General features: G+C 44.4%; 1 protein-coding gene across 1 annotated transcript in view; it reads right to left on the minus strand.

The window, feature by feature from the left end:
* snd1 (staphylococcal nuclease and tudor domain containing 1) overlaps positions 1-19,054 on the minus strand; it is a 183,903-nt gene that overhangs the window by 124,691 nt on the left and 40,158 nt on the right. Inside the window, exons 13-15 of the mRNA XM_071905593.2 lie at positions 16,851-16,961; positions 14,950-15,022; positions 9,915-10,056 (exon numbers count right to left, since the gene is read on the minus strand). Coding sequence (XP_071761694.1) covers positions 9,915-10,056; positions 14,950-15,022; positions 16,851-16,961 — 326 coding nt within the window. The remainder of the gene's footprint in view (positions 1-9,914; positions 10,057-14,949; positions 15,023-16,850; positions 16,962-19,054) is intronic.

The raw sequence follows: 19,054 nt of genomic DNA on the forward strand, positions 1-19,054 counted from the left end.
GGTGACCAGGATTAGCATTTAAATGGCCCGGCGTGTCCTGAGCAGAGCAAAAAACAGAGGATCTGCAAGTTTCACCAACTTAAATTTATGACTTTTTAACACCTTTCTAACGCCCATTAGAAAGAAATTTAAAGCCGTTTTTTGCAACCAAAGTGCACGCGAAAAGTAATTTGGGCTGAACAGTTCTGTGTGTCAGGCTGAGAAAATGCCCCATCATCCATTGAACTGAATCACTAATTTAATTGAATTTCATTGTATTTTTTTCCACCCAACTCCCAGGTTCCAGATGCAAGTTACTGCCTGCTTCCAATTGCTTATTATTGACACTTCAATGTTTGATTCAGATCAATGAAATTCCCATTATACATGTATAATCCACTACTTGAGTTAATTTAATGAGTTGCGATTTTATGACATTATAATTTCCCTTCTTATCACCATCTCATTGTCAATGATAGCAAAGATCCTCTCTCATAACCATCCAACTATTGAACAAAAATTTCTTTTGTGAAAATAATAGCGGTAATAGCTCTGATTTACATTTTTGAGGCTGTATTTAAGACTTACGAGCCTCATTTAACCATTTAAGACTTATAATAACAGACTGATTTGGTTTAAGAACTGCTTCAGACTTTTAAAGGACCTGCAGACGCCCTGAGGAGAGGAGGAGGAGGAGAAGGAGACACTGATGGCCAAGATCATCTGAAAGTATTTATAGAAGTGGACCAGGACAGGGCTTCCATGTGGGACATCCTGGGTGGAACAGTGCTGGAGAGAAGAGACAAGGAGAGATGAGGGACACGAAAAAAAAAAAAAAAACAAAGGAGGAAGGAAAAAAAAAAAAAAGACGAGAGATTGTAGAGAAGAGCGGAAAGGAGACGGGACGGGTGAAAAGACAAATACATTGTTAGCAAAAATAAATGCAGAGGGGAAGATATCCTTGACTTTCTGCTTGGGTTCATCCGGCTATGGTAAGTGTGTCGGCACTCAGTGTCTCTCTAGGAAGACCCTAAGGAAAGATTACTTGGGTATGTAGTACACAGAGGTCGGTTCATATCTGGAGTCACACACGCGGGCACAAACACCCTAATCGACCTACGACTTACCTGACTGCACTCAATAATTTCCCTCAAAACTCTCATACACACACAACTTAGTGTCCTCCCCCCTGCTGCATTTAAACTAAGGCTGGGACTCACTGAGCATAGCCAATTTCAAGCTGTACCATGATACATGACTCACTCACTTACACCTAGATAAACATCTGGGTCAAACTACAGGATATCAATCTTATCTGATCTCGGAGACAAACACGACGCACACTGATCACTGTCGAGATCACGCTACACACACACGCACGAGTGAACGCACACACAGGAACCTGTTGTATTGCGTTGTGTGTAACGCACACACACAAAATGAGAACACGGTATTCTTCACATTAGCCTGAAGCCCACACCCACATGTCAATCCACCATACGGCACATCCATCATCATCATCTTCGGTCTGGTAAGACGTGGCCCACATGTGAAACCCGGGGGAAGAGAAAGGCACCAAAATCTGCAACGCACCGCCTACAAGAAAGACCATCAAGACTATCAAACATTTCATTTCATAGCGCTGCGGTCTCGTATCGCCCCGGCGTCACCGCCACCACCCCGACTCTTTCCATCATGCCTCGCTCCCCTCCTTTCCCTCTGTTGAGCTCAGGCTCAGGGGCAGGCGGGCCCCGTGGAGAAGATGTAACGGTTTAATCTGCGATCCTGGGTGAGCCATGCGCCTGATGAAATACCGCCTGCCCCCTCAACTCACACACACACACACCTTTCCCAACACACACACACTTCCTCCTCCTCACCCCAACAGCGGACCGTTTCTCCTCCCACACTCTCGCCACCGCTTGCTCTCTCACTCTTTCACTCCCTCCGTCTTTGACACACACACTCTCTCTCTATCTCAAACACAAAAGCAGTGGGAAACACATTTATATACAGTTTAACACATTTCCCTACAAACAGATACACACACATACACAGGTGCCCTGGAATAACTTTTAATCCCGGAACCTTGTGATAGAAATACACACACGCCAGCGATCCCTTTCCTCTTTCTATAGTCTCATCTTTTAACTCTCTCGTCTCTCCCTTTTCTTCTCTCCATATCCCCTCTCTTTTCCAAGCTCCCTCCCTCCTTTCATCTGTCTCAGTACCCGTCTCTCTCCCCCTCTTTCTCTCTGCTTCTCCTCCCCATCTCTCCCAGATAGAGATATTGTTTCTGCTGCATTTGTGGCTGAAGGTTGAGGGGGGGAGAGAGTGGGGCGGATGAGAGAGAGAGAGAGGAAGAGAGAGAAAACAAACACTTTGGGGCTGCGGCAGGCCTGTTAAAGTTAGCTTTCAAACAAAGCTTTAACTAAATGTTTACAAGCTGTAACTCTAGACTAGCTGTACAAAAGAACACTGACCAACAAGTTGTCGGCTCTTCATAGCCAAAAGCATTATTACACTGTTGTTTCATAACCAAACTGCTGTATTATTCAACTGTTTTCTAAATAGGTTTCTGCTGTCTACAGACTGTAGAATGGTGAGGATTAGGAGTTATGTAATACTATAAAGACAGACTGGTAGAAGCAGTGCTAGTGAGTATCCTGCAAATACACAGATGGCACATATACATCTATTTTATAGGGAGTGACCTTCATTCTAGTACTAATTCCTCTCACAGACCGAAACCAATTGCATGAATTCACATGCATTCATTTCTGGCAAGCAGTTTGTCTTCTAATATATCTTTTTTAATACTTTGTAATTGAATGCGTTTTCAGTTGACCCAACATATAGCGAGAATTGGATTGAGTTGACCTCTCTTCCTCCGCTAACCAAGCCAAAATAATGAGCTCCATCTCGGAGAAATAGTTTTGCAGGGAGGGATGCGGCGATGTGCCACCACTGTGCATGTGTGTGTCATCTCTGCAATTTATAGAGACATACATTGTGACACAATTCCCATACTGATAATGTAGGCTACATACTGATTAACCTATGAGTTATGATGTTTTTCCTTCATGAATCTTGCCAAGCACCCTTTTCCTCTCAATCTCGGCACATCTGCAGGTATAATTGGAGGATACAGTCAACTCACTATGAATGTCACTAGTGTCTATTTATGCCTGTTATGAAGTTAGCAAGTTATTAATTCTTACCTTTTGACAGTCTGTTGACAGCGGAGACAAATATGTGAAAATGGACATGGCGGCATCATGACAGGCAAACAAAAACAAAATAAATGATTTAGTGGTTCACCTAAAAATGTGTGAATTGGATGTGGACCTAAAAGCTGGGGATGAGTGTGTGTGTGTGTGTGTGTGTGTGTGTGTGTGTGTGTGTGTGTGTGTATGTTTGTTAGTCTTTTTTTCTAGGTGCTCATACTTCATTCCTCCATCAGTTATATCAATATCATTCTTTCTTTCCACATCCATCTCACCCTTGGTCTCCCTCTCCCTCACTGTCACTGTCAACTCCCAATCGACTCTCCCACTCCCCCCGCCTCCCTCCCTAGGTGTCAGTCTGTCTCCGGTAGCAGTTCAGCAGTGGGTGAGAGATGCAGGTGGGTGAGATACAGAGACAGGAAAAGGTGTTGTGGGTGGTAAATGCACCTAATAGAGGTAGCACCCCGCTGTGGGAAATCCTAGGGTTGTTTGACTATCTCTCCCTTTCCGCCTCTACATCCATCCCTCCCTTTCTCCATCATCTCACCACAGCTCTCTAATGTAAAGGCTCATTACCCCAGACGAGGCTTAGGCAAAGCTATGCCCATTCCTCCAAAAAGCACATCAGTACCTGGGAATTTAAGCTGAAATCCACACAGGCTGGCTCATCACTGTTCATCTCTCCCCCCTCTACACCTCCCCGCCCTCAGTCCCATCACAATGACATGGGGTGAAAGGATGGATCTCTACACAAAACGAGGTCTGAAGAACCTCCCGTTATTTCTCAGGTTGATTTTCATGGAGATTGCACGGCATTCACAACAGCTATTTTCAACTATTCTATACAGAATAACATGTACTTGCAGAGTACTTACCGTACCCCCGGTTGCTTGCTGATTGATCAAGAGGCCCTGTGAGGAATACTAGGGGTGCTTCATCACAGCTAAAATTATTATTTTGTTAGGGATTTGTTAGGGAACTGTCTATGAAAACAGAAAAAAAGGCTGAGTCAGAAAAAAACCCACAATTCAAGGCCTGAAAGCACAAACCATCATGTACTCGCTGAGAAAAACGAATTGTTCTTTTTCCATTCAAATTTGAATTCATTAACAATTCACAAACAAGATGATATATGTTCTATATATAGTATTTCTTCTTGTCGCCCGACAGAACTAATAAAAACAAAGAGAAGTCCATAATGAACTGCTTCATCCGATGAACAAAGACAAATTCAATGGATCCGCTTTCATTATGCTAAAGGAGAACACACACACACACTCTAAATGGGTCCCAGGGCTAAAGCAGCTCCATCGCTCATCTCCTCCACCCCAGGTTTCTAAGAATTGTGTGAATCTCAATAAGCTGCAGTGCTGCAGTCATACACAAGGAGACTATTACAGTAGGTAGAAGTCAGTGACGCACTATAACATGTTTTACTGCAGACTGTTTCACGTTAATCCTAACAGATTTGGCACTATGCAAAACTTTTTCGCACACAGAGACATATTTTGGGGGACGCGTCTGCACATTTTATGCTCCACTTCCTCACCATCTTTCCATCTTCTGCACTCACACTTTGCGCAGGCGCAGCAGCACACAGGTGTACACACACAAACACACACACACACATACACACTAACTTAGATATCAAACAAAAATCAGACAAATGGCACTAAGGCACGCTCCGTGTGACAGCTAATGCTTCTCGCTGACACTCTAAATCTTTGTGTCCAAGTGATGGGTGTTTCATCTTTTTGACAGACTGCTGCTCACCGTACCTTTCTGAGCAACTTTGAAAGCACACTTCACCTGCCGTGGCCTCCATCTAAAACTCCATCAAAGTTACTGAAGCTAGGGAACTTTTACAGCCTCGCCCTGCTTGGTCTCCCTCAGCTTCAACACACCTTTATACCCACGTATTTCACATCACTTGTCCTTTTTGGTCGTCCCTCTCTTTACCACATCCCCGTTCTCTTGATCCTTCCACTGTACTTTCTGCCTCCACCTCAACAGCTTTTCCTTCACCTCTTCCTCCTTTCATCATCTTACTCTCATCTTTCTGTCCCACCTCACCAAAATTCCCTTTCCTGCACAATACCTCTCCTCTCTCTTTCAGAAACAGGATGACTCCTCTACCCTTTATCAAACTTGCATGCGGAAGTGACACTGGACAGGGGAGCGGGTGAAAGGAGAAGAAAGGAAAGGTGAAGTGGGAGGAGAGGAGAGGGAACTTCCCTTCAACCCCTGAAGCGCACCTCTGGCCGTCTTTGAAGTGGGGGCTTCTCTCGCTACCCTTTTGCTTTGTTTTCTCCCCCCCCGTTTTCTTCGTGTACTTTTTTTTACCTGTCAAGGAAAAGTCCGCAAAACTCTGGAAAAGGAAGGAATCTAGGCGGGAGGAAGATACTGAGGCTTTGAGGTGCCTCACTGGAGAAACAGTGAGTGAGAGACAGAGGTATCCCCTCCATCTCCCCCTATGGAGAGATATCAAAAACAGAATTCTCCCAGTAAGCAGAGGGGGGAGAGAGAGAGAGAGAGAGAGAGAGACAGAGAGAGAGAGAGAGAGAGAGAGAGAGAGAGAGAGAGAGAGAGAGAGAGAGAGAGAGAGAGAGAGAGAGAGAGAGAGAGAGAGAGAGAGACAGCGAGACAGAGAGAGAGACTTAAATCAGGACAAATACAGTAGTAAGGCTAAAAAGGGAAAATAGACTGCTGGCTAAGCAGACTGGTTAGCATTCAAAGACACGTGTATTGTGCTTTTGGTTTGTAAGTTGGACTTGCTGTGTTACCCGCATCGCTAACTGCCTTGTGATGATTTCATTTACAGCCTTGCTTTGATGGGAAGCATGTCTTTTTGTTCTTCAAAAGCCTCGCACAAGAAAAAGAAAAAAAAGGATTTGGCTGACAACATGAGATCTGACCAATTAGTACAGAAACTAGTCTAATAAAACTCTCCTACAGCAGGCAGGTAAAGCATCAGCTCAATGCAAAGACCGGTTATATCGTGTAGTTTCCCCTCAAATTAACACAGACATGCATTGATGAACTCCAAGTAAAACTTTAAAATAGCTTCAGGTAAAATGTTTGGCTGGCTGATTAAAGCAACGGCAGGGGAACTTTGAAATTGACATGGAATCAGTTGGCCACAGCGATGGGCCTACAAATCTCCCATGATGGAAAATAATGTGTTGCAGAAATCGAGGTTTGATTTGCTGCTGTGTGTACTGTAGCTTTAGGGCACCGACAGTAAATTAACTTTGGAATGTGTCTTCATACGTTTTACTAATTTAAAGCATTTTGTTAAATTTTAATCAAGCATTCGCGGTAATTCATCTTTAAAGTGAATTTGGTCATGGCTTATGAATATGAAAAAAATCATGGCTAATGCAATAGATGACTAATGCAAAACAGTAGCATCATATGACTCTTTTCTATATTCATCTACATTTAGTCAATGCTTATTCAGACAAGCTTTCAATTATTGAGCAGGTAGGGAGCTGAGTGTCTTGGCTCAAGAACACTTTGTGCCGTAATCAGAAAGTTGTAGGTTTGATGCCTACAAGAGCCAGTGTGCCTGTTGCCAGTCTCTCTAGCCACCTGGCCACCGTGCCAAAACCACATTTTACATTTAGGCTCTGGCAGACGCTCTTCTCCACAGCAACTTGAGCGAGCAGGTTGCTCAAGGACACTTTGCAGGGATCGGGCCCGTTATGGTTCTGGGATGGTCTCTCTAAGCACTAGGCCACCCTACCGCCAATATGACTCCTTCACCCAAACAAATGTAAACACACTTGTAAACACACAAATCAAGAACTCTGCCTTTCTGACTGGACCCTCTTGAAAATCTGTTCCGAAAACGTGGGTACAAACGAACCCTGTCCTGTTTGTATAGCGGTCACGTTTGGTTTCACTCTGACAGCTGTCATGCGATAGGCTATCTGTCCCGTTTTGATTCAATTCTCTTTTATTTAAACATTCTTTTAGGGCTCTAAATATGGCTGTGTTTACATTTCTAATGTTTATCTGGTGCTGCTCTGGAGCGATTGCTTTCAGACTGATGAGAAATGAAACGCGTCTTGGCTGCAATTGAGCCAAGACCACCTCAGCCAGGCGGACCCGGGTCCCACTTGTTTGTTTCTGGAACAGGTCGCGACCAACTGAACACAATGCAGATATTCATGTACACACGCAAATAAACTGCATGTCTTTCCACGGACTTCATCACACTTCCAGCACCAATGAAAAGCCAATGCCTGCGCTATGTGGATAGGCCTATCTAACCTTATTATATTGAGCATATCTGAACCATATGTTCTGAAGATCTGCTCTCCACAAACACCATTATCTGTCGCCGACATGCGATAAGTTTAAAGGAAAGGGGTGTTTGACTGAAGGGCTTCTGCTGTTTCACACGCACAGATAAACACAAGAGGCTTGGGGCAGCCACCTTATCACACACACGTCATTTCAAACACAGCCCACGGTGGAGATGAGTGCATAAAACACGGAAAGATAACTTTGACAGGAAAGAGAAAGGGGAATAAGATAGGAACCGCTTGGAGATTAGCGGTAGGTAGATAATAAGGGTCTGTTTGTGCTTAAAGGCTTTTTCCACGTATGGATGAGGGTCTAACCTCAGTGACCGGTGTACACAGTGACAACCCATGCACACAACACCCGTGCACAGAAAAAATGAGGCCGTGACCCGCCAGACACAATATCACCACATTCTATCTGTAAACACACAGAAAAATGAGGAACAAGAACACAAACACACCCAACTATCTACCTTGTGAGATGGTAAGGTAAAGACAACCAGGGAGACACAGAGGCGAGGGAGCAGTTGAGGCCTCTAATTTTAACAGAAGCAGTTAAAATACACAAAATAAGACAGGGATTTTCATTTGTATCAATCAGGGCTAATCCTTCCTAATGTGTGTATTAAAGACAACACGCGCCGTCTCATTTCCGGCAGATAAACCTTTTCTACCGGGGACGACCTTAATCAAATCCGCTTGGGGGCTATCTGCCATAATGTGCTTATTGTGATTTGCTAATAACCTTTGATTGAATAAAATCATTCCAAAATGAGACAGACGGTGCAAGCACGCTCGCACACACAAATTTGACATTATCTTCTCGAACACACAGAAAGTAATGTTTGCGACTGTGTGAGTGTGTGTGTGTGTGTGTGTGTGAGTGTGTGTGTGTGTTTGTGCTGAGCGCTCATATCCAAGCATAATTCCCCTCGAGGGATAATGTCAAACACCAACCAGTATTAATAAAAGCCTATATGGCTCTATGCAGATTGGTTATTGGCGGGGGTCATGTCAAAGCATCTTACACAGGGCAGTAGACAAAAAAAAATAATTACGAAAACCATTGGCGGATTGCGAAGACAATCACAAGCAAATTACCAAATTAATTAATGCATCCACAATTCGGCCACGCATAATTAATCCGAATCTGAGTGTTTGTCAGAAATATATGGTGTTTGTCCTACTGGAAAAGGGAGAGGCATTGTTGGGCTGGCAAATGACTGACTGAAATGGAGATGGATCAAAATGGCTCTTTTTTATTGCAACAATAACAGAGGAGTATCATCCGTTCTGGAAGGGATAAGCATTCCTGCCATCGTCATGATCCGGGCGGACGCGCAAATCACTGTTGGCTGCCAAAGATACAGCCTCAATGTTTTTACTGTTAGCGTAAACTGTCAAAACAGAGTCGAAAAGCTGAAATAAAGGAGGAGCCCCGCTATCAACTATCAGCGGTTAGTCTATATTTCACTGCGTCTGTGCCCTTCCCAGAGCTTCACACAGACGGCTCCTCCCCTGGAAAAAATTGATCCAAAAGACTAAAAGAATGGATGAATTTCTTTCCTATTCATTATCTGTCCTCGGCGCCGGAGTATTGCACACCAGGTACGAGAGAGACAAGCGATAAAGAAGGGATTCAGGAAGCGTAAACTGACTGTTGTTGAATGCCAAAAGGTACAACTTAGGATTCTGTGCACTTACTCTCACCAAGTGGATCAGAAACCACTTCAAGTTTTCACATTCTGACCTTCTCAGATACTTTTTGAAGCAGGGAAGAGAGGGAATACAAAAAGGTTTGAAGAGAGTGTTTTGGGCTTTGGCCAAAAAAAAAAAATTTTACTGAGTTCATGCAGGCTTAAAGCTCTGACTATACCTGCCCATATACTGTAGCTCAACCCTCCGTTTAACTGGACGCACAACGGTGGCCAGGTCCATATGAAGGTACGACAGAAAACAGATGGAGAAGGGGAATCTATATGAAACCTGGCAGGGAGCCAGAGTGCAGGAGGGGGAAGGGGGGTGAGGTCAAAGGTGACAGACGCTTCATGCCAACCCCTGTGGTGTGAGGGAGGGGGGGGGTTGGCAGTATAGTCTGCCTCCCTCCCTAACGGCTCTAGGACTGAAAGTCTGTCAGAAAACACATAGCTGATGCTCATGCTGCTGAGAGGTAGAGGGGGCTTGACCTCTGACCCCTGAGCTGGTAGGGGGTCAGATGTGTCAGATGTACTGTGCTGCTGCAACACACACACATACACTTTGAATATATCCCTCATCCATCACTCAAGGATATTCCAATGAACATTCAGAGCGCTTAACCAGACACAGGAGCGGGTCCACTGGAGGACACCCGAGGAAATGACCTCGGAAGCAGGAAGAGGGAGGGGGGGCTACCCACCGGCGAGGAGGAAGGTGATGAGGCAGGTCTCTTTGGGCATGTAGAGCTTGAGGCGGGAGCCGCTGAAGACGTATTCTACCACCGCCTCTGAACGGCCGGCTCTCTGGAGGAAAGGCAGGAACTGCTTGGCCTTCTGTGTCTCCTGATGGAGAGAGCGAGAGGGGGTGGGAAGGAGAGAGAGGAGAGAGAGAGACAGAGAGAGAGGGAGAGAGGGGTGAGGTTAGATGAGCACCAAGCGAATATGATTTGATCTACCACCCCCTTTCCTCTAAGTTACAGTTATCATTTATTAAAGGGAAGTCGACTCTGACCAAGAATGCACTACAGTGTTTCTTCGTATGCTCTTCTTATGGTCAGTTCATTCAATATTTGTGAACATGAATAATTGTCTCCCAGAGCTATAAAGCAAAGAACCAAACTTTAATCGATGATGTCATCAGGAGACTTTCTGGACTCAAAAATCTCGTTTTTTTCTTTAGCATCTACACTCGAACAAGGTTTATTTCATATTAATACTGACAGTGCTGAGCTAGAAAAAAAATATGCCGATGTCTCACAAAATCCCCCTGGATACAGCATCCACAAAAAAATTTAAAAAAAAAAACTGGTCCCTAATTCACTGTCTATGAAAGATACAGATATCTCATCAGCCAAATGGAAAGCAAACCAAAGCAGACTTCGGTTTATTGACGAAGGAATCTATTGGCTTTTTCCAGACATCTTCAAATCTTGGTCTGGCCTAATGAAGTCCGCTGTGCCGCTCCGTGGCACGTCTGGAACGCCATGCAATCAAAAATAATTCTCTCCCTCTCTGCCTCCATCTCTGTCTCCAAGGGTGAGTCACTGGCTTATTGGCGAGCCCGGGCCAAAATTACAAGCAGAACTAAATCATGTGTATTCAGCCGGGGCTGGTGAATCGGTGGCAGGGGAGATTCATAAATGATTGAAAAAAATAAAAAAAAATTTAACATGCCTACTCCAGGCATGAGCGTGTAGGCACAACAGACCAGTGAGTCACGGATCCACAGAATGAAAAACATGGTATGCAGAGAGAGGAGGACAGAGATACTTTAGTGTCTATGGCAGTTTGGCCATGGGAGTAGGAGCGAAGGGTGGGAGGGATGGAGGGATCAAAGGAGGGCAGCGAGGCAGTGAGTAATATACTGCTCAAACAAAGAAACATCAGTACTAACAAACGAGCTCACAGTTTTCTAAGTGGATGTGAGGATTCTTTTATTTTTGATTTGCGCTCATGCTGGTGTAACATTCAAAGAGCGGGCTGAATCCATACTTTATCAAAGTTTACTTTTAAACTATCTGATGTATTAGTCTAAAAAAAATAAAAATCTCATGGAAGGCTGAGGTTTGAGTTAATATTTTCTTTCCTTTTGAAGAATTTTTATGCCATTTCTGTGTTGGTAGACACAAGACAGTGGAGAGTGTACTGGCAATTATTGTTCCTTTATATGATTGATTGTGATTTATCCCATTAAACTTATGCAAGAACAGCACATACACAGGGTTCTTTTGTTTAGTACTGGCTACACCTGTACATACAAACCCTGTGCATCCAATTACCCCACAAATTCCCACAAATGTGAATACAAAATAGAAAAAAATATTGATAATTCAATATTATCGTTCATCATTTGTCTTTCAGTGGAATCATTTTGTGATGATGTGGTGATTTTGGGATATCGTGACACAATTCTGCTGTCTAAATTATATATAAATATTTCAGTTTTGTTTGACATCACACCTTAACATTACCATTTGGTTCAATGGGATGAACATTCATTTGATTATTTAATGTGTGATTTTGCCATATTGTGATAAAAATAGATATTGAAAAATACCTGGACGCCACCCAGCTTAGTCAAAAATAAGCCTTTGAGTGGCAGACAATAGAAACAAACTTAAGAGATTTGCATTCCCTCTCTCTCTCTCACACATATACACAACTGCAGTGTGTGGGCTGTGAAGTCTAACTTGGTGCAGAAGAAAGGAGGAGAGACGCGAGAGAGGAGAGGACCTCATTATGCAACCTTTAGAGGTATGGGGTGAGTCAGAGATGGAAAGAGAGAAAGAGAGAGAGATAACCTAAGTGCTATATCCATTCTCCTCCCACCACCTCTGTTCATCTCCTACACTATACGTTTATAAACCTATCTCTGCTCTATTTCTGACTGCATCCCACTCACTGTACATAATTCCGTTCAGCGAACCTTTAGCGCTGGGCTAAAGGATGCTGACGCACGGGAGTGTGTATCTCAGCGAGAGCGTGTGCTTGTGTTTGTGTGCGTGTGTATGTGCACGTGTGCAGCTGTGTGTGGGTGTGTATCACAGAGGGGAAGAAAGAGAGAAAGAAAAGAGAGAGGGAAGTGTGTGGGGGGGATGGGAGGAGATGTTGCTATTTTGGTCCTTTTATTAGAATGCTCATTACATTAGCTTAGCCAAACGACTAGAGCGCGCACCCACACATACACACACACACACACACGCGCACCTGACTGGCAGCGTTCCTGGACTGACTTGAGTGGTGTGAAGCCTGTGTGTGTGTTCTTGGAGACTGACAGGGATGTTAAGAGCAGGGTGGAGTTGTGGCCTTAAACAATGGCGCTGACCTGAACCACAGCCAACTGACAAGGTGAAGTCAACCTGCAGAGCTGAGAGAGGCTTCACAGCACAGATGTGTGTGTGTCGATACACACACACACACACACACACACACACACACACACAAGTGCACTACACAGCACTATTATACTGAAATGGAAATAAGCTTATCTGCTTTATTGGGTTATCTTTGATAGTTTTTTAAGATTAAGATGCATGATATGTGTCTGGTTAGAAGTAGTGTGTGGCATATATTGTGCACACCCTGCCCCTTAGTTATCAAATAGTCAAGTCAATCAATTATTGAGCACCCCTCGCCCTGCAACTACTCCCCCAGATCATTCCTGTACAAAAGAATGTGCTCCTAGTCAATTTAGCCAGTTAAGTAAGGGGGTTTTATAAGTATAAGATGCACTACAGCCCCTGATGAAAAAGTACAGGCCTGCACAGTCAGCACATCAATTCCCTGCCATAATTAATTTTACAGGGTTCGGTAATTTATCTGTCCTGCTGACACATAAAGACGTTGGGAGGTGACAAAGACGACGCTGTGGAAATGAACAGCTCACCTCCGTCTGGAAGCAGCTATGCGCAGGAACGCTAGCCTTCCAGCCCCTACTGGTGTCAAAGAGTAACTTTGCAAAATGGCTCTGTTATCTGCCATCAAATGCTATACAGACAGTTGGTGACAAATTCGACTACAGTGCTCAATCCGAGACGGGACTTACAGAGGCATAAGAAAGCTTGATTAATTTAACCAAATGGCTCGTTGTGTGCTCAAATGGAGCTTACAAGAGAGACAGACAATGGGATGCTAATGTTTCTGAAGTCCAATTCTGAGTCGATAAGAGCGAGTGGGCTCAACAAAAAGTATAATTGATGGCTTATCGACAAGTATAATTGAAATACATCTGAGTGATGGAGAAAAAAGCTTGTTAGAGCTGTTGAATAATTTATTTTTATGGTTTTAATGCATTTCATATTGTGGGATCAGAAAAAAAATGGCCACGGTCAGAGTGATGACATGGTGGGCAACATGTGCATGAAAGCATGAAGGGCATTCACTTGTTGTTTGCCGTTTTGTTGTTTATTTTTATAAATGGGGAATGACGGGAATAAAAATCTTTTTAATCTTGAACTAGCCATGCAGTTACAGTGACTTACTGTACTGATGACAAAAGTACAGATGCAGGTTCTTAATCAAGAAGAGACATGATTTGCAGAAAATTATTTTCTCAAGTGCTGCAAGCTGTGGATGAAGTCTGATAGCACCCAGGTAGAGTCGTGAAGTATCTCCCCCCTGACTGACTGACCTGAATTTGCCTCTCGAGCGCTGTGGGAGTAATACAACGTTAAAAATAAGACGGCAACAGCTACAGCAGCTAGTGAGCTACAATGACAGTTACAGTGCCAGCATTTCATGCCATTATCGGCGCGCATTTCAGTTGATCATACTTTCCACTGCTCTGCTCTCCATGTCAGCCAACGCACACTAATCTTACCCAGCCGTTTAGTGTGACAACTCTGGACAGCTATGACAGCGCAGTATACAGTGGGTTGATATCAAGATTGCACTTTGGTTCAAAAAGCACAAAGTGACAGCCTGCAGTCGCATAGGATTGCATCTGTCGTGCTTTGTAGGGGGGTGCCTTAAGAGATGGATGTTTTGCGGGGATGCAGTCAGGAACAGACAAGCAAAAAGAAGCAGGAAAAGGGAAATCTCGAAACAGGATTTGTGTCCATAACCACTGAAAACTTGACGGAAAAAAATACATATCACATGCCTGATTTTCACAGAAGAGACAAAGGAATGAACTGAAGACCAAAGACAGATAATGGGGGTCAACTTTAAAACCATCTCCCCGGGTTGTATGAACACAAACACATGCTTCAGAAGAGCGTGTACCCGTCGCCAGTTAATCGTGACTGAGACACTTTATGGGGGCCCCGCGCTGAAGCTAATCTTCATTTGGTGAGCACTCCCAATCAGGCTTCATTAGCCGAATGATGCCTCTATCAAGCCCCTGGGCACACGTAAACAAGTTAGGACCGAGCACCACTGATGGTTTTATTAATGGCGCTGATTATTTTTAGAGGCCGCTTCATTGCTTTAATATGAGGGAGACGGCTGTGAATGGAGGGGGGGGGTTGGGGGGGGGGTCGAGGATCACAGATTGTCTGGGGAGAATTACTGTGTGATGGAACAAGTCAGTGGTGTTTTGGCGTTGAGGGCTTGATGCAACATTGAGTGTCATGGGGGTGCTGTGCAAATGAGTTCACAGTTAAAAAGATTAAATTATATCAGGGCACACAGAGAGATGCTTATCCCATAACCCATCACGTTATCAAACACTTTTGTATTTGTATTATCCTTGGTGGAGGATATCCTGCACACACACACACACAAACAAATACTTACCCCGGAGATATCAGCCACTCTGTGGATGGGAACTTCCTTCTTGCTGTGCAGCCCTTTCCCGTTCTTGATGGCCCTGCAGTCAATCAGAACGCACACGTCACCAACGCGGCTCAAGCACCATCATAATACGACAAGAAAGCATAAGGCCGGAGGCTTAACTGGCCTGGAGAGATGGGAGCTCTTTGCGTAATCGCCGCGGATACAAAGAGGGGGCCATTCCGGCTCATGAAGCGGGATACGGTTTCATACCGGTTTCCCTTCCCTTAACTGCCATTACGGCTCAACTGGAAGGGGGGATTTTTCCATGCGACTAATCTATAGGCTTGAAATGAAAAGTGGAAATGGTGGTGGGAGAAATGTGCGCAGGGACGGAGGGATGGAGTAATGGGGAAATGGAGAAATGGAGCGACGGAGTGCGCTTTCTTTAGAGCCAGCTTGGGGTTTAGTGATGACTGGCGCTGGTGATCGCCGCTGGAAAAAAGCCTTAAGGGCTGACTGAGACGAAGATGACCACTGCGGTTGCGGTAGGGTCATGTCATCGCTGGGTCACTGAGATGTAGTCCGCTCCCTCCAAGATAGTGTGTGTATATATACACTGTATGTGTGTGTATGCGAGCGTGTATGTATGCGTGTTCAACAGCCAGGAGGAGGTTCCTCGAAGGCTGCAGGCCATTGGCCTGGTGCAGCAGGAGCTAAAAATAAGACTGCAGCTATAGACAGACACCTCTCATCAGCTCTAATAAGACACCAGCAGGGACAAATAACAGAAAGAGAGAGAGAGACAGAGAGAAAGACAGAGATACAAGCAAGAGATGAATGAAAGTCTATAAGAAGCACATAAGAGCGAGGCCAAAGAAGGACAGAATTGAAAACGGGCAAGGTGTGGAAAAGAAATCAGGACAAAATGCGCAGAGGCAGAATGAGAAAAGGGGGAGGAGGGAGAGAGCAGGTGGGCAGTGACATGGCATGAGAGAAAGGGGAGAGGAGAGAGGTAGTCCTGTATAGAAACGCTATAGCTGCGTCTACTCTAGCTATAGCCAGCAGATCTTAATCTTTGGCACAGTAATAAAGCCCGTACTAAATCTCTCCACCGCACCTCCATATAATTATATTCATAGGGCCGGTGTAAAGAGAAGCTCTGATTTAGCGCCCAGCGTTTGGGTGGGTGTATGTGTGTTCAGGCATGTAGCCTACACGAGAAAGGGCCTGTACATGTATGAATGAGTATGTGAGAGCGATGCGGTGTGTGTGTGTGTGTGTTTGTGTGTGTGTGCGGTTGGGGACAATATTTCCTGAGGAAAATGAGGCAGGGAATGTGATAGGCTATGACTTATGATGGCGGCATTGCTGAAATAAATAAATAACAACAAGGTTGCCTGACCTGCACCATGTTAGATGCAGAGCTAACGCCTTTCCTTCTATTTTGTTGAATGCTACCACAACAGCTCAAGAGTGCTTTTGCTGTTTGTACGGCTGTGGGAAAACATTAGCAGTTCTTCAAGTCCTGAAAACACTGTAATAATGTTTGGCTTCATATAAAAGCAAGCCTCAAGGTCATATTCAATTCTCTTCCGCATCCCTAGAACAAAATTTGTCAAGGTTATGCACAACTAGTGGATTGCAGAGTGTGTGAGTGCGTGTGTGTGTGTGTGTGTGTGTGTGTGTGTGTGTGTGTGTGTGGGTGAGAGAGAGAGAGTAGGACAGTGTGTGCTCGCATTTGTGTCCATATAAAAGCAAAAGAATATGTGCGGGTGTGTATGCGAGTGCTTGAGAGAGAGACTGTGTTTGTGTCTGTGTATGTTCATGTAGACTGTAAGGGAATATATGTTTGCGAGAGCGAGACGGTGTGTGCGAGTGAGTGTGTGTGTGTGTGCGCACGTGTGAGTGTGTGTGTCCCTCACCGTGCCTCTGCGGCCAGCAGCTCGTCGTAGTGGGAGGAGCGCTGGTCGTCGTCCTGTCTGTATCTGATGACTGTAGCCAGGCCTTTACTGACCAGAGCCTCCGCTATGTTACTACAGGGAGAGAGAGAGAGACTGAATAAGATGTCCACCTTCACTGTTTGAAAAAATAAATAAATAAAAAAAAATACACATTGATATTTTAGCCAAAGAAATGAAAGACTCAAGGCTGCGCCAGTATCAACAATCCAGCGAGGAGTGTGTAAGGAAGAGACAAACAAAAAGAAAACAGTAGAATAAGGCCTTTACAAATACCCAAGGTCGCTTTGCTTAGGAACCAAGATTGCTGAAATATTGACAGAGCACACTTCACTAACTAGTTTCTCGCAGTGTTACCGATGTAGAGGAGAATAAAGTGGGAGGGAGTGGGCTTAGTGTTGTATGTAGCACTTAGTGGTTAGCCCTTGGACATCCATGTTTAAGTGTGGGAGAGAGAGAGAAACAAAGCAGAGGGAGGGCACCCGTGTCCTGCTCGCGTTTGGAAATGAGTTTGCGAAGGCGGGTGCGTTCGCCTGTCCCCGTCTTGCAGGTGCCGTAATTGAGACAATTCTGCAGCCCTTGTTTTTGTCAATGAAATGTTTTTTATTGACCCCCTACCCCAACGGACTGTAATTGGAGAAAAACAAAGAAAACAAAGAGAGCGAGAGCGAGGCAGGAAGACAGCAAAGTCATATTTTTTTTTTGTTTCATCGTTTTTGATATTGCCTAAATTGAAACAAATTGGGCATTTCAAAGTGCCGGCAGCAATTTGCCTATAATGATCTTCGCATCTTCAAAGACACGCACTCACACATACTCATATGAATCTGGCCGTAAAATCGGCTCAGCTTGGACTACTAAACATTACTCATAAGTGGGGTAAACCGGCTCCAAACTATTATTTTATAGGCTTTACTTTAAAGGATGTCTCAATGATTACTCACCTCACAAATGGAATTAAAGGTTTTGGCCAAATTCTCACTCAGACCCGTGCGTACTTTGTTAGATCAATTTCTTAGCGAATAAAGTAAGAGTTACAACACAGCCAACTCAAAGAAAACTTGCTGACACCCAACACATGACCCAGGAGTTATTATCACGAAAGGGAAAGTAGTCGGTACAATCAGGACCGCTCCGGTTACCATCCTCCTTTCCCATTCTGCTGCAAGCCACTTCCCCTTATCACCTCCATACAGCATGTGAATGATGTGGCCCTTTTACAAACTTATGTTAGTTTCTACAAACTCTCAAGCAGAGCCCATTTCTCCCAAAACATGTGCTACTGAGCACCAAGTCTCGCTCACCACAAGGAGGGAAATTGTGAGAAATATGGTACACCATAAGAGGTCGTACAACTTCGAAACCTCCACCCCACCGACCCCCTTGCCCCCTGCCCCAGGCACCCAAGGGCGGCCCTGCCAACTGTTACTCATGGAGCAGAGCGGCTGGCGTAGTCGGCTAATGCTGGATGGTAATTGGCCGGTCCTAAGGCTGGGTCCTGACCTGTGTATGCCCATACTGTTAGACGCTAACAAGACTAGTGGTCTGATGAGACAGAGGGGGAAAAAAAGAGAAGATAAAGAGGAGAGTGGCTTTCAGTAGCTTTTGTTTGGGGGGCGAGAATAAGCTTCTGAAGGTTCTTTTCAAGTCAAAGTTAAAGCTCCTCTATCTAGTTTTGATGAAATTTGAACCACTGAATAGTTTTTATAAAAGTATATATATATCCTTATCTTCCGCTTGGCTACAGTACTGTGTAAAATAAGCGTCCCAAACAGAAAAACTGGATTCCTTCAAAACAGCATTTGAAGCTAGAAAATAATTGCTTTCGCTGAGGCGGCCCTTCCCATGAAATGTAAAATACAAAGAAGCACTTTCAGGTTACTTTTTGATTCATGATGAGATTAGAAGTTCTAAGCATTTACAAATGATTATTCTTTGTCGTGATGCATCAGATGAACTCCACTTAAAAGCTTCGCTCAGAGAGACAGCTATATTAAAAGAATGAAATGTGTTAGTGAAAGACAAATCTCTCACACTGACAAATTACATATGCTCTGCCAGGAAGGTCTATATATCTGTCGCAAGCTCCTCCTGGAAGCTTCAGGTAGTGGGTACCCAGAGAAATACATAGCATGTTTACTTGTTATCTGGCAAGCTAGGAAGTGATA

This window comes from Centroberyx gerrardi, chromosome 24 (genome assembly GCF_048128805.1).
Source record: "Centroberyx gerrardi isolate f3 chromosome 24, fCenGer3.hap1.cur.20231027, whole genome shotgun sequence".
Classification (NCBI taxonomy): domain Eukaryota; kingdom Metazoa; phylum Chordata; class Actinopteri; order Beryciformes; family Berycidae; genus Centroberyx; species Centroberyx gerrardi.